This window comes from Mytilus californianus, unplaced genomic scaffold (genome assembly GCF_021869535.1).
Source record: "Mytilus californianus isolate M0D057914Y unplaced genomic scaffold, xbMytCali1.0.p SCAF_7, whole genome shotgun sequence".
NCBI classification, from domain to species: Eukaryota; Metazoa; Mollusca; class Bivalvia; order Mytilida; family Mytilidae; genus Mytilus; species Mytilus californianus.
In genome coordinates this window covers 3,508,653-3,525,056 of record NW_026262723.1, presented here as the reverse complement: position 1 = coordinate 3,525,056, position 16,404 = coordinate 3,508,653, and the positions used below count along the sequence as shown (strand labels likewise).

The 16,404-nt window shown below is 32.1% G+C and overlaps 1 protein-coding gene across 1 annotated transcript; it reads right to left on the bottom strand.

Annotated features, from left to right (window-relative positions):
- Nucleotides 1–6,420: 6,420 nt before the first annotated feature.
- On the bottom strand, nt 6,421–11,680 carry LOC127708147 (perlucin-like protein). Its single transcript, XM_052212987.1, has 4 exons — nt 11,629–11,680; nt 8,095–8,183; nt 7,379–7,484; nt 6,421–6,653 (listed from the first exon to the last, which is right to left on the bottom strand). Exons 1-4 carry the CDS (start codon nt 11,678–11,680, stop codon nt 6,421–6,423), a joined length of 480 nt encoding a protein of 159 aa, XP_052068947.1.
- Between the last annotated feature and the right edge of the window lie 4,724 nt (nt 11,681–16,404).

The window sequence follows — 16,404 nt, the reverse complement described above, 5'->3', positions numbered from 1 at the left end:
TATATTTTGTGAGTTCTTCTGATTTTCTTGATTTGCTTTACAAAGAACGATCAAACCCAATTATTTGAAAACCATGTATGTGAAAATACACAATTTTCCAGACGATTTTTCTTGTATATGTATAGTCAGTATTACTTCATATTTAGGCTTCATAAACGTATATGTGATGGCCTGACAACGTTTTTCTCGAACACACAAAAAGATAAGAAAGCGTCATTTTTTTTCATTTTGTTCCATGAACTACTTTGTCAAATTAAACAAAAAATATCAGAGATCGAAACATTGCAGAAAGTCAATTCTAAAACTGATTTGAGCAGAATATTTTTAAAAGAATTTTCTTCAACTTTCTAATTGTTAAGTTTCCACTTTTTTAAAGTTTATAAGTGAAATTTTCTTATAAAGTTTATTCTCGACACGTTATATATATGATTAGGTCTTACGTTTCTTTTTCACAAATTACCATGCATAATTTCATTTGTTGTACGCAAAATATCTGCCTCCTTTCCACGTTGATGGCATCCTCAATAAATTTGTCACTGGACTTTTACTTGTCAAAAACAGTGCGACTGGTATCCATCTGGAGCACATGAATTTAAATGAGGTTTGTGTTATTTCATTATTTGTTGGTTGCTATATTTTTTTTACGTCATTGTTGTTTCTTCCGATTTTTTGTCCCGAAAAAAAACACTGTTCGCTTTTCATTTCGACATGTTTCAGGAAAGTACATTGTACCAATACCGCTGGTTTGAGAATATGTAATTTCTTCGAGTTTTACGCAATAAATTAACTAACCAACTATGGTACGAGCCTCAATTGTAAGTACTCTTACTTAACAGATGTTAAATTCGATAACGTGACATGTGCTACTTGTAGCACAGGATCGGCTAACCCTACCGTAGCACTTTAGTTCACCGCGGTATTTTATTCTACTCGGGTTGCTGAAACTGCAGATGTTTGTGAAGTGCACATTAATGTGGACTATTGTTGTCTTTTTGTGTGTGTGTGTGTGTGTTTTTTCCCACTGTGTTTTCATTCTTTGATTGTCCCTTTGGTATCATACATGTACTTTTTCAGCATTTGTTATACAGTGTATGTCATATTTGCCACTGGTTTTCAAATTGGTCTCTGGTCGATGTGTATTCGTCATGTCTCCCATTTCTTAGGTTAGGTTAAGGTTTTAAGCCCTGACAACAATAGTATGGGACATATTTTGTGGTCTGTCCAACCGTTCGACCATTCTTTTGTCCACCCCGTAAATGGTAGCAAGTAGTCGTGTTCTAATCAACTTCAAATGTTTAAAATAGATTTCTTTGCTGGATGGCAGTAATTGAAGAACATGGATGACACAGATTCCAACAGACAAATATACCTAAAAAATAAAGTCGTGATTTTTCAAAGCATCTAGCAATTGTGTTTTTTTCGGCAGCACTTTTTTGTTCTTTCGCAAGATGTTGCTTACGTGTAGATATTTGGTATATAATATCGAAGTGCTAATACACTTTTGATACTGACGCTTTATAAAACACTTTTCCTTAAAGGAATTGTCTCCCCAAAACGCACAAGACAATAAAAATAATTTTCCCAAATTTGTTGCTTGAAAATAATTTGTACCGAAGCAATTCGAAGACTCCATCTGAGGGTTATTTACCTTTATCATGTTTATGTTTTTGATATAAGTAATATGTACTTGTAACTAGTTAACCATAAGTGATAGAGATCTAGTGTTTTTTTATTTGAGGTCTTCGGTCCAACAAATTGAAAATGAGATCAAAGGTCAAAGTCTTGTTAGAATATTTTACTTTTGCTTGTTCTTGCTAATCCCGTTATTTATATCGACAAACAAAAGGTTTTCTATGAGTTGAGACATGCCTTAATAGGTTTTTTGTACAGAGGGATAAAGTTACATTTAACAGGAGTTTTCTCCCTTGGAATGTTCAAAACTAGAAGTTTCACAATATATTTCATTTACAATACATAGTTAAGACCTAAAGTCTGTCCACCTCAACTGGTCGACTTTTCTTATTTTCATACGAGTCTGAGTTCCTTTAAACACTTGTAAAAAACAAGATCAAAGCGAGATCATTTAATTTCACAAATAGGTATATTGTTGATGTTCTTTCCATAAACAATCCAAACTTTTCGGAATGGGTCCCATTAATACATACATCCTTCTGCAAAAGAGATAAAAAAAAACCACAGAAACATCTCATCTGCCTCATTTACCTCAAATTTGACTACAGCGGTCTTCTCAGTACCAAAATCTATGACAATAGAGACGATTTCAATTTTAACATTATAAATTGTCCTCGCCTTAGCAGCAATTTACCAACTTCAAACTCGTATGGAGTATATATTTCTCAACTCATTTGATATTCAAGAACTTGCAGCTGCTACAAAGACTTTGTAAAACGTCATCGGTGTCTGAGCAAAAATTAATAGTCCCAGGTTTTGTCAAAAAATGTCTCGCAGAAAGTGTCTACTTCATAAATTATACAAGAGGGTCTTGACTGTACAGCAGGTTCTAAAGAGTTTATCTTTTTATCTGTTTTACAATTTTCCCTTTTTATGCTTATGTGTTCCTTTTTGGTTCTGTTTTGTCCATCCAGTTATCGGATTTTTGGCTTTGGACGATTCTTTTGTAGTTTTGGTCTAGAGGTGCGATTTGGACCCAGTATGTTTTTACAATGTTTTTTTTTCATTTTGTAAACCCTTGGATAAATACTGTACCGCATTTTATGTTTTTTTTTATCATAGCGTATTTGTCAGCTACAATGACTTTTTTGTTAGTTAGTTGTGTTGTATATCTGTGATAATTGCTTACACCGTTTGGCTGTTGGGTCCCGATTATTGTCATATTAACATATTGCGTCTGTTAGGTTGCATATCCAACAAAACAAAACAGTTTTGTTAACATAATGGAACTAGAGACAACTGTCATAAAAGTTGGGGGTTTACCTAGCTACCTAGCTATAAACGTATAAGCAAATAAAGTGTAAGAAATAACGTTAGACCCACCAATTCGGAAAATGCCTGTACCAAGTTAGTAATATGAAAGTTGTTACAATTCGTTCTGTTGGTTGATAGTCTGACGTTTGATTTTGTCATGTTTCTTGGACTTCCCCCTTTTTGAATTTACCTTCGAGTTAGGTATTTTGTGTACATTTTTTATATGAGATAATTTCTTTGTGATCATGAAAATGAGGTCAAGGTTTAAGGTAAATTGGACGTTTTAGATTCGAACCTTTGCTATAACTTGATATTAAAACATGATAAAGACATTGGGTCCTTTGCATTAGGTTGGAAGACATATGACCTTGAAAGGTCAGCTACCAGACTGACTTTCTGTTAACAGGAAAAGCTATTTTTTAGCATTTTTGATGTAAAAGAAATTAGCAACCATATAATTTTGGAATCAATATGAAGTTACTTATTATATCAAACCAGACGTTGTAATTTCCAACCGGAAATAGCAAATTGGCTCCCATATTTCAATCAAAATATATAGAAACCATATATTTTAAGAATCAATGTAAATGTTGCTGTCAGTCTGCACCGGAAATTTTTTTGAGTAAATTGAAAGTCGCTTATTATCTACTTTAATTCATTAAAGAAGGATAAAAGATATGTATTTTTGATTTCTGTGAAAGATAAGCTATATCCTCAATGCTCTTCAACTTCGTTCTTTATTTGTCCTTTTTAAGTGTTTAATTCGAGCGTCACTGCTGAGTCTTTTGTATGCAAAACACGCGTCTGAAAAAATGTCAGTACCAATGTAACATAATAACACGTATTTTGCGAAATGCTATAGACAAAACTAATATAAATAAAGGCGACAGTAGTATACCGGTGTTCAAAAGTCACAAATCGATTGAGAGAAAACAAATCTGGGTTACAAACCAAAACCAAGGGAAAAACATCAATTATCAGAGGAAAACAAAGGAACACCAGGAACACCGAAGTGCAACAAAAACAAACGCCAACACACATAGAAACGAACAATTTGATAACAACTGCTATATTCCTGACTTGGTACAGGACATTTTAAGAAAACATGGTGAGTTGAACCTGGTTTCATGGCATGCCAAACCTCAAGCTTTATAACAATGTTAAAAAATATCGCTAAAACACTACAGGACAGAGAAAAGCACAAACAAATAATATAATAGTCGACACAACATGCAAACCACAGAACAACAACGAATAATAAACCACTATTTACTATTGTAAAGCATACCTATGGATTATTCTGATTTTAGTATATGTTATAAATGACAGTTATCAGCTTGATAATTCAGACAGTGATGTTAGAATGGTGTTTAAAAAGTACAATTGTATTTCATTTTCCCGCTGTTCACTTGTCCATACATTTAACTGTACATAGTAAACATCCTTTTCATATCAGAAACTAGAGAGTGTTTGGATATGGGTAAGAGTTGGAACTAGAAGTTATATCTTGAGTTCCGGTGTAAATTGTGTATCTTGTTTAACTCTATTCGTTCCATCAAACAACATATTAGAACCAAAATTGATTGTTATGTTAATTGGAAGACCATTTAAATATTATGTGTTTTTGTGTGTCGTTATCAATATCAATGCCGTTCAGTGGTCAGTTTTTATGGAAATCATTGAGATCTACAGAAGGATTTAACAGATATTATTGAAGTTTATTGTTGCACGATCTGTAAAATTAATTTAATGTTTCTACATTAAATAAAACGGAAGTAAGTGTTACAGTATAATCTGGATATACAGATTTACACGTAAGTCGTCTATGGGCTTCAAAATAACAGAGTGCGAAACTAGTAGATAAAAAGATAATAGCTCATAATAAATTCCTAAACAATCAGCTTGCCTTTGAATTTTTATTCCCAAGTAAACTAGAGATTATTCGTGTTCTTTATTCAAAATCTTGAAAATCAACAGTCGCTGATAAGCAACCGCAAACGTTGTCTCTCTCTCTCTCTCTCTCTCTCTCTCTCTCTCTCTCTCTCTCTCTGGTATTATCAATATGAAGAAAATCGATGTTACACTATAAGGTCAACATCCAACAAATTACATAAAAACAAATATCAAATAAAAACAAACAGAATGATTTTGGTGTAGATATATAATAAATAAACTGACATATAACATGTAAAACAATTACTGACAATTACGGCTATCCGAGAAGGTTTCCAATATCTGATGCCCTAAAATGAATAAATAAAAATTTGAAAAAATCAAAAGTATATAAATGTATTTCATATGTGGGGGATTTTTTAGTGATAAATAGCTGGCACATGAACAATGAGGCGTTTGAATGAAAGTTAAAGGCTTGTAAATCAGTGGTTGTCTTTTGTTGTTTTTATATTGTATTCATTTTTGTTTATGAGGCCGTTAGTGTACCTGTTTGAAGTTTTTTGTCATTGTAGTATCTTTTATACCTTGCTTAACTGAATGGGTTTTGCTCATTGTTGAAGGCCTTTTGGTGAAAAATAGCTGCTAATTAATTTCGTCTCCAGTGGAAAATTGCCTCATTTGCAATCATACCACTTCTGCTTATTCTCATATAAATCGTAAGATTAAAGTCGCCTTGTTTTTAAAAGTTTATGGATGCGACAACATGGGGTTGACCATTAAGCAAGTAAGTAAGTGATTATTTATTAAAGTGACTTGTGTCAATTGACATTATGATAATATATACATATAAACCCGACCCAATGTGTCTATAAGTCACCTAAAAATTAAAGTTCATATTCGATTTGTGTCATGGATTTGATAAAAAGTCTCAATAATAGATTTATCTAACCAGAAAATAGAATAACCACTATGTCGTTACAGTAAACTCCAAATATCCCACGAATGATCCAGGTTGGGATTATGTCTTTTGTAGACGAAAAGAGCGTCTAACGTACCAAATTGTAATCCTGGTATATATGATAAATTTATTTAGATGGACACTTGTTCATTTCATAATGATAATTTAAGGACGGGTTTGTTAATCACCAAAACATATTTGCATTCTTATTGATAGGCGCTTTCTAATCGTACGATTTTACGCATTAAAAATACTGTGTATGCTACCATATTTTTGTCGGAACGAAATACCCAGACCGATGAATACTAATAGACAGAGAGGACATTTTGAATCTTAAAATCTACAATATATGATAATTACTCGGTAGTTCAAGCCAACATTAAAAAACAGAGGAAAACAAACAGTTAATCATTTGTTTTTAATTAAGCAGTTGTAAAAAATCCAGAAAATAAGTGTTCAGCTTATTTGATTTCTTTTGAATGGTTCTTAAACCATTTCACAGATGTAGGTTGGACCTGTACAAGATCTATCTGTCCAAGTATAGTTGAAGCCGTTAAAAGAATCAAGTCGCATATCACAGTGTAACATGTATTGCGTTTATATTGATTCCTTTGCAATAATACTTACACCATTTCACAAATGTAGGTGGTCGGAACTGTACAAGGACCATCTGTCCAAGAATAATTGAAGCCTATAACTGGATCAACTCGCATAGCTACACAGTTTTCGTTTCCCCCTCTGTTGTTTGGCTGGGTAGGTCCCCAGTTAAAGTATGTTGCCTGCTTACCGTTGGCTACCCAGTGAAATGTCCCTTCAGTTACAAGGTCATTTAATCCTATGTACATTCCAATGGAATCTGATAAAACAAAAAAAAATGGTTGTGAATTTCTAAACAAATTCATATAAAATTAACATGCAGAATTCTATCCATCAAATATACATTTTCAATGTTGAATTGTAAAGTTTTTGTTTGTATTTATTCGGCTAATAAATGAACAGCATAATATAAAAATTATAGTAGAATTGATTGCTTTCAGTCTAACCGGAATTTTCATTTCTGCATAAGTTTTCTATGAATTCTTATTTCTTATTTTTATACTTTTTACAAATTAAACTGCCATTTGTAATGGTTTTATTGCAGTTTTCTAATCGCAGTTAACTGAATATCTTGTACGATGAATCATAGAACTTCTTCATAACGACTAGGTTAAAGTATTCGGCTTGTTTTTAGATGCAAACAATGAGGTCAACAAACTTTTAAAAAGTAAATTCTTAACAACTAAGACTCAGTAAATCAGTTTAAGAAAGGAAAGAACCTCAATGATAAGGAAGTAAACAAAAGCCATATTTTTATTCCGACAAAATGCAGAAAAGCTCCTATGCATACGAAACTTTGATATTCATATATTAAATCATTTACTAACTTAAAGACCATAAAAAACAAAACTATAGCCACTAAGACAGCCAAGCTTAATAGTACTTTAAACAAGTCGCTTCATATTCTTTTCCAGGTTCAGGAAGATAGAGGAGAAAAGTTGTGCTTCATCATTTATGTACAATCTAACATTTACTCATTCTTACTTATTTTGATCATTAAATCTGTAAGAAATTGTTGCGTTTTTGCATCATCAACGGTAGCTAATGATGCCGATCTTCCATATTGGCGTCCAATCACTTCACACAGTTTCTGAGAAAAGATAGAAAAATAATACATTCAAATTACATAACGAGTATTTATTGATCATGTTGATATTATACGATTAACAGCTTTCACAGTGAAACAAACCGATATTCTTACATTACCAAGTGCTTTGATATAACCATGATAAAACATACTACATTGTGTAGATGTATTTCCCGCTCCTAATATTACGTCATTGTTCTTATTCTAAGGTTGCAGTCCCTTGCGCTTGTTATTTGTGAATTCAAAATTATTGATTTCATATACAAGATCATGTGATGTTAAAAAAGTGGCAACATTAGTTTACCGATGTTCACATCTCATAAATTTACTAATAAGATACAAAACAAGGTAAAAAAAAACAGAGCAAAAAAAAAAAAAACCTGAGCGATTCACAGATTCACAGTAACTCTAAAAGAAGCCAGACTGGATGTGTCTAAAGGGTTAGTAACTTCTGCTTTGCATACATCATTCATCATTGGAATCCACACTCATTCAAAATCGAGAATAGGACATATTCTATATCAAAGTAAGACAATCGAAATCATAATTTGAAGACAAATTTATAAACATTTAATTTCGGAACCCTCACTCCGCTCTTTTCATTTTAACTCACCAGTGAATCGGCAAATGTCTCGTTGTCACGGCTTAGAAAGAAACATTTGTCTTCATAATGACTCCAATTATTTGGACATGCACAAAATACTAAAATAAAAAAAAATGATTTATTTGTATGTATCCTTTCATAAAAAGTATGAATGTTGAAATGTGTCTAATTTTTATAAACAAATGATACACAAAGAGTAACCATGTTCAAGGCAGGCAATCAAAATCAAAAGTCAAAGAAGAATAATATAAATTACATTTTGAGTGATAACATTTATTTCGACTTTTGGTTTTATTTGCTTCACGAAGAAAAACTGTTTCATAAGGATTTCATTATTTGATATAAAAAAAAAGCACATGATGTTCTTTGATTCAATAAAAAATAAATTAAAAAAAATCCGCACTCAGAGGCAAATTCAAAACGTAACATCCCTTAACAAATGGCAAAATCAAAAGCTCAAACACATCAAACGAATGGAAAACAACTGTCATATTCCTGATTTGGTACACGCATTTCATTATGTAGACAATGTTGGATTAAACCAGGTTTAATAGCTAGCTAAACCTCTCACGTGTATAACAGTCGGGTAAAATTCCATTATATTGACAACTATGTGTTAGCAAAACAAACAGACACAATAGGTAAAAGTGTCAAAAATTGAGGAACAGCAGTCAACTTGTGTTATTAACTTAATCAATATAAAAACAAACAACTATGTCAACAATTAAAAATAAATTGACATGTAGACACTCTATAGACAAAGCACATAAGTAAATACGAAAGACAAACATACAAAAGATGACCGTAGCACAATAACACAATGGCGAGATGTACAAATACCGAGTCACGCCAAAAGGATATTACCAAAAATAGACTAATCAAATTGAGGCCTTTGATAGCTTGCTGTTCGGTATGAGCCAAGGCTCCGTGTTGAAGGCCGTACTTTGACCTATAATTGTTTACTTTTTTTACATTGTGACTTAGATGGAGAGTTGTTTCATTGGCACTCATACCACATCTTCTTATTTATATAAATTATATATCCCATTTTTTGACATAAGGTTAAAAATGTAAATAAACAAATACGAAAAACACTTTAACATGTAATTAAGATGATAAACAACGTCAGTACCTAGAATATATCCTTCAAGACCATCAAGTATTCTTTGTGAAGTTGAAACTGAATATTTATCAACAAGATTTTGGTATTTTCCAATGAACTTTTATAGAAAAGGAAAAGGGTCTTTGGCATAACTGTGGTTCATCAACTTTCTGCTCAGACACTGGTGGCGTTTTATAATGTCTGAGGTTGCTATCCTTTAAGTTTATTATTATTCACAAAGTTACTGATAGGAATATTCCAAAAAAAAATGAAAAAGCTTGATTTCACTCTTAATCATGTTAATGCAATGGATAATTTGATAACATCTAGTGTTTATGCACTAAATGCTGTTACATTTATCGATTCTATGCATTGTTAATTTTTTCTTTTTGGACTTATGGTAATTTTTGGAACTAGGTTTGTCTATGTTATAAATCAAATATGTTAATTTGAAGTTGTGTAAAATTGTTGAGCATAAATTTGACAGCTACCCTAAGCCTAACCTTAAGGTATAGAACCACTAATTCAGGCCCGGTTGGAAAGAACATACTAGAAAGTAGTACATATTGTAAACAAAATAGTTCCTACGCATAGCTGTATCTTTGTCAATAGTTGGAATATTTGGGTAGTTTTAGTATCAAATGAAAGCTTGGGGACTTGGGATCACTGTAGAACCCTTATTGAAAGTTTTATTTGAATAATAAAGAAGTATATGAAATTTTAATAGGAGGGCTCATTTGGCCTGTTGTTCAGATCAGAAGTTCCTGTTTTTGTACTATCAAACTTCCGGGAACCAGTACGCTCTAATATGCAATTAAAGGTATGTTGATTTTTTCAGCACAAGTCAGGATAAGGTACAGTTTTGACATGAAATAACTGCCACTTTATTTGAACTTAAGACAAAGTAGCCATTAATGCTTGAATTTGCAGAATTTAACATAGAAAGCAATGGGGCTATGAATTAGTGGTTTTATACCTATTACTGACAGGCATGTGAAATTCTATTTTTAGAAATCATACCCTTTACAGTAAAAATTGGTCACATTTGTTGTCAGAAATCATGTTACATTATTTTTTTTATGTAACAATTATGTTAGTGTCAAGTTACAACCCTCAAATTGCTAAACTAAGGTATTTTAGCCTTTTTTGGTCATTTAGCATGCACACAGTTAAGATTTTACCCGAAATTTTAATTTTTGGATTATCTAACACTGAAACCAATGAGACTTGTATATCATGACTAGTTTACAGTATAAATATTGTTTTTGGTCAAATTATCTAGTGAGTGTTCATGTTTTATTGTGTTTCTTAGTGAATTACTTATTTCAAGGAAAATTGGTGTATACTTATGTAGGAAATCCAAAATCTCACTTGAAATGCATTTTATAACCATTTTAGCAAGTTGTCTAGCTTGGAGATACATAAATTGCTCTTGTTGATCCATGTTTATACATAAAAGTATGGTTTTTTACCAAATCACTCTCCTTTTCCAACATGTAGAAAAAAGGGGGGACAAAATTATCAATTATATTTTATGTTTGGACCACTGTATTTATATTGAAGGAAGAATCTCTGATAAAAATAAACATATAGGTAAGAACACTGTTATTTGAGTAGATATTAACAAATCAGAGCTGGGAAAAATTGAAAAAGTGTTATATCTGTCACTATTAGTATCCATAAGTAGTTTTCTTTGTTTAACGCATATGCTACTACCAGTCCAATTTGAGCTCGAATTCAGTGATATAGTGTTTTGACAAAAGCTTGATGTGTTTTTCTATGCTAGAAATAGATCATAGAAGGAAATTAAGTCAAGCAGAAGTCAATATAACAAGTTTGGTGCTGTTATAGGTATAGAACCACTAATTCAGGCCCGGTTGGAAAGAACATACTAGAAAGTAGTACATATTGTAAACAAAATAGTTCCTACGCATAGCTGTATCTTTGTCAATAGTTGGAATATTTGGGTAGTTTTAGTATCAAATGAAAGCTTGGGGACTTGGGATCACTGTAGAACCCTTATTGAAAGTTTTATTTGAATAATAAAGAAGTATATGAAATTTTAATAGGAGGGCTCATTTGGCCTGTTGTTCAGATCAGAAGTTCCTGTTTTTGTACTATCAAACTTCCGGGAACCAGTACGCTCTAATATGCAATTAAAGGTATGTTGATTTTTTCAGCACAAGTCAGGATAAGGTACAGTTTTGACATGAAATAACTGCCACTTTATTTGAACTTAAGACAAAGTAGCCATTAATGCTTGAATTTGCAGAATTTAACATAGAAAGCAATGGGGCTATGAATTAGTGGTTTTATACCTTAACCCTAACGCTAACTCTAATGTCCTTTGATTAAAACTAAATGAAGAATCATTTAATTATGAATTACAGATTTAATCTTCAAGAGTAAATTCATTAAATGATAATGAAAAAGTTACTTACCAACTGTGGCTACAAATGCCAGAATACAAAGTTTCATCAGAACAGAAGACATTTTGATATATGAGGCAGCAGTTTAAACATTGCATGTTGCATTTCTGGAGGCGATATTTATATTCGTAAGTTATCTCAATTTTGAAAAGTTCGTGATGTCAATGAAACTGCAGACAGATTGACATGGGTGTGTAAAATTCGGACCAGAAACCAAGTCAAGGTCTCCTGAAATATTAATAATAAATGTAGAACTTTTATAAGAGTGGTATTCATACAGACCATTTTGATCAAAAGTTCAAATTTTAGAACAAGATTATTTGGAATATAATTTGGAACAATTATCAGGATAAGGATAAAAGCCAAAGTTCGAGACGTCCTATGTAAAGATTTGAAATATAAATAAAAATATTTATCAGTACATGAGGCATTTAAGGAGAATAGTTAGAATGTAAATCGGAACATCTATTATGAGCGCCTCTGGTGAGTCTTATGTAGACGAAACGAGCGTTTTCTGTACAAATTTATAATCCTGATGCGTTTTTAGTACAAGTAAAAAATGTAAACCATTGACAACAATGTAACTGCGCACGATACACATTTCCAGAAAAAGCTTTAACACGTGCTCAATGATGGTAAAATTTTTGAAAGGAAAATACGTAAATTGTTTTTGGGTTGAACACGGGGGTCAAAATGATATTTGGTAAGATCAATTGTGTCAGAGGGAATTGCCTCTTACCATAGAAATCTATCAGATAAAAATTTGAATTACATATGAGAAGATAGGTTATATAATATGTTTTTAGAAAATAAAAAGAAATAAAGGTGTAACGAAACCTGTTTTTATGCAAGTAAAAAATAAAAATTTCATTAAGATTCCTTTATGAATATTTTACTGTAAGAGTAACATGTATCTCCCCTTGTATGGCTGAGTAGAAAAGTTGAGTCCAACAAAAACAAAATTATATTTGTAAAAAACAATCTAATTAATACAATCAATCTCTTACATTTCTTTATCTATATAAACAGTCTTACATATAAATTTGCATTCTTGCTAAAGACATTTGCAGAGTTAAGCAAAGAACTAGATGATTGTGTGCTGCTATCTTACAATTCAAGATGGCGATATACAGTGAAACTAACTTAATTTTTTATTACTTTCACAAAGTAGGACAGTAGAAAAGCTTATCCTTCTACATACGTGTTGTAGACGGTTTTTTGTAGTGTTCGTATTGCTTTATCTTCAGTTCTCTTTGTAGTGTTTTGTTGGCTGTTGTTTATCACCTCGTCTTTTTTCTCTTCGGCATGATGTTTCTAATTTTTTTCGTCGACTAATAATTTCCATTTTTTCAGAGAGAACAAGGTACTACTACTTAGTGACGTGTACTCTATTACCAAAATCAAGACTGTAGTCATTATGTTTAACTCAAGATTGTTTTGTTGTGATAGCCTTCCTGTGTCACTTATATATGCCGTACATCATTATTTAATTATTTATGACATTTAGATGGAACATGGTGGATGGGCACGAAATCCTGTTAAATACCGGGTATCCGCGCCATTATTGCTGTTATCAATAATACCAGTTGCTAGAAAATTAACATCGATGAGTTAAGGTTTGACACATTACATTATTTAGGATAGCACCAAGAGTTGACTTTAGTGGTAGACTCCATTTTGTATATAACTTTTAATATTCAGACGATTTCTTGTATGTGTATAATAACAGCACGTGCTTTTTTTTTTTTGGGGGGGGGGGGGGCTGCATGAACCTATGCTGATGATATTGTTTGTGTGTCTTTCGATGCAAGCAAGACTCACTTCAAATGTGATAAAAGGATTGTCGGTAAGAGGGTACAGCATCTGCCCATCTTCATCGGGCTATATGAGTGCTAAAATTATTATTTTTTAACATATTTAACCAATCAGACGAGGTTGCGTAGAAATAAATCAATCTTATTCCGAAATCGATATCTTTTTGAAACTATTTTAAAAAATGGACAATTCATCAAACTTTAATTTTTTGCCATAAATTACGTTTATGAATGAACTGAATTAAATTTTCTCATTGTAAACTTTACACTTTAATGAAACAACATTTCATCAGAATTTGAATATGGAGTATATAGATGATGACACAATATTCCAGAGTTTTGTTTCGTTTTCACCGAATATCATCAAATATGTTGCATTTGATTTTGGCACAATTTCATCATCCTTTTGGCGTCAATTGCATCATAAATAAATTTAGCAATGACCTTGTACTTTTCATGAGCAGCATGACGGATACTGTTGGTGGTTCCGATACTGTTTATTCTTCCGAGGCACTTGAGTTCATCCTGAGTTTTGTGTTGGGTTAAGTGGTGGATTATGTTACTCTTGCTTTTTTTATATATATATATATTGTGTGTTGCTATATTTTATTATATAACGTCGATGTTGGTTCGATCGATCCTGGACTTTGTCTATTTAAAACAGCTCGTTTCACATTTCTCATGTTTCTTTACATGTACCAATTTTGTATTTGTATTGTCTTATAGATAGATAATAGTCATATATTAATCCGCTAGGGGGGGGGGGGGGGGGGGGGGGGTCAAACTACTAACATTTTGATTGAAAAAAAACTACTGCTTAAGAAAAAATTATAACAAGAAAAACAGATAACGGAGAATAACCTCACACACAGTGATACGAGTTTGATTGCACAGTTCGAGTTTCAAAAGCATAATGACTGTTCGATACTAAATATGTTATCGACATGTTCATTAAAGAGACGACGTTTCTCAAACAACAGTGGCGGAAGGAAACTATAAAAAGAATAAAATCAAAAGGTCTTTACAAAGACAGGTATAACAACCTTTTTGGTTAGTATCATTTTAAATTAAAAACAAATGGCTAGTTTAGATAACAAGTTGCGGAAATTATACATGTATAGTATATTCATTTTATTTATATCCTTTTGTGTATGTTCATTGAATTTTCCTGCTAAGATTAAATATAAGGATAAAATAAGCTAGTTTTAATGGGTATATAAGAAAAATAGGGCACGAACAGTTAAAAGCAATGTTTTTATATGTAGATGAGTATCATTATTTTATTAGTATTTCATTACTATCTTTGTATTGGCAAAATCAGAACTTTCTGATTCCTTATAATACATTTTTAATGGGATAACAAGGATTGTCAAAAATACTGGTAGGTAAAACAAATGACAAAAAATAACGAACATCAAATGGTCCAGTTTAATCCTTATTGGGAACACTGAAACCTAAAAAATTAAAATCCAAGGATTTATAAATTCTTGAACACTTTAGGAACAAGACGACCAAAAGGTTCACTACAATGGACTTTACCCAAAACACTGGAACATTTGAAAAAAAAACAAACGTAAAACAGTATCTCAAAAATACCGAACTCCAATGTAAACTCAAAAAGGATAAAATATTTAATCATTCGATCTAAGAATTTCATTAGTTTGGTTCATCTGACATTCATTAACATGATTTAGTAAAATACAGCATTGTGTGTGGAAAACTTGAGCTAACCTATTCATACAACAGAACTTGTGAAAAAGCACTACATGAGATAGTCCCGAGATTGATTGATACGGTACTCTTTGTTTGTCTAGTTCGAAAAATATGGGTAATCCTTGTTCATCCTTCCACAATTGCACTTGCCATATGATATTTTATAGGACTTCATAATTGCAATCTTGAATTTTCAATCCCAAAATAAAACAAAGAATCTGATAGATTAATACTTTGTTTGTGTTTAACTCCATATTTTGGTGGCCATTGTGTTAGAGGAAGCCAGAAATAACCACCGACTCTCGGTAAGGAAATTAACAATCCTTGTCAATTAAGATCAGCGTCATTTGAATGTGTAAACGGTCTTTCTGTCAGAGTTACTAGAAATTGTGATTATTATAAGCTGTTTGTTTGAATGCATGGAATGATATCAATAATTTTAGATGATAAAGGAGAAAGGTTTTAAAAACGACAAACGCAAAGCGGTTTTACCTCACAGGACACACACTCAACAATGTAAAAGAGTTAATGCTGCTACGTAATAAATATGAGAATTTCAGGTGATATCCAATTTTATTGAATGTTAGTCAATTGCCTCATTACACATCATTTTATTTTTGTAAAGGACTCACAAAGATTAAAATATCTATGTTGGAAAAGTATAAATACAATGTTAGATAGGTAAACGACAAGCCAGCAATGTTTTCTTTTTGAAGACAGAGTTATCAGAGTTATGTAGAGGCTGTATATGAAAATGTGTTTAACTTTTTCCTTTCTCCCGTATGATTCAATTTAGTTTACTTATTACCACAAGGGGCCTCGGTGGTGGAGTGGTCTCAGAAGTTCATCTACTGCATCACTAGCTTGTCAAAACTGAGGTTGCGAGTCCGAACCCCGCACGTGGCATTAGCGTTCGATTCCAATCTCAAATGACTAGGATTGTACATTTTCCTGCCGAAGATCAATGGTTCTATCCGGCCATTCTGGCTATCTCCATCTATGAAAACTAATCGCCTTGATATAGCCAATAGCGTTGAAGTGGAGTTAAACACCAACATATATCAATCAATCAATCTTTTAAAATACTATAAAAAAAAACAAAGAAGACATATTTATATAAAATCTTCCGTTATCTTCTTTCGGCTGATTTTAAGGTTACATTTAACGATGTGTCTGCTCCAATGGTACGGTAAGAGTATGATAATAGCTATTATCTAGACCATGAACTGCACAACTATGAATTTAAAATTATTCAAGCCTA

Excerpts from the sequence above, each read along its gene's own strand:
- LOC127708147 (XM_052212987.1), bottom strand. The coding sequence starts at position 11,680 with ATGTCTTCTGTTCTGATGAAACTTTGTATTCTGGCATTTGTAGCCACA. Across the intron at positions 8,184-11,628 it reads GGCATTTGTAGCCACAGTTG|TATTTTGTGCATGTCCAAAT; the intron begins GTAAGTAACTTT and ends TTTTTATTTTAG. Across the intron at positions 6,654-7,378 it reads AGATTTAATGATCAAAATAA|ATTCCATTGGAATGTACATA; the intron begins GTAAGAATGAGT and ends TTGTTTTATCAG.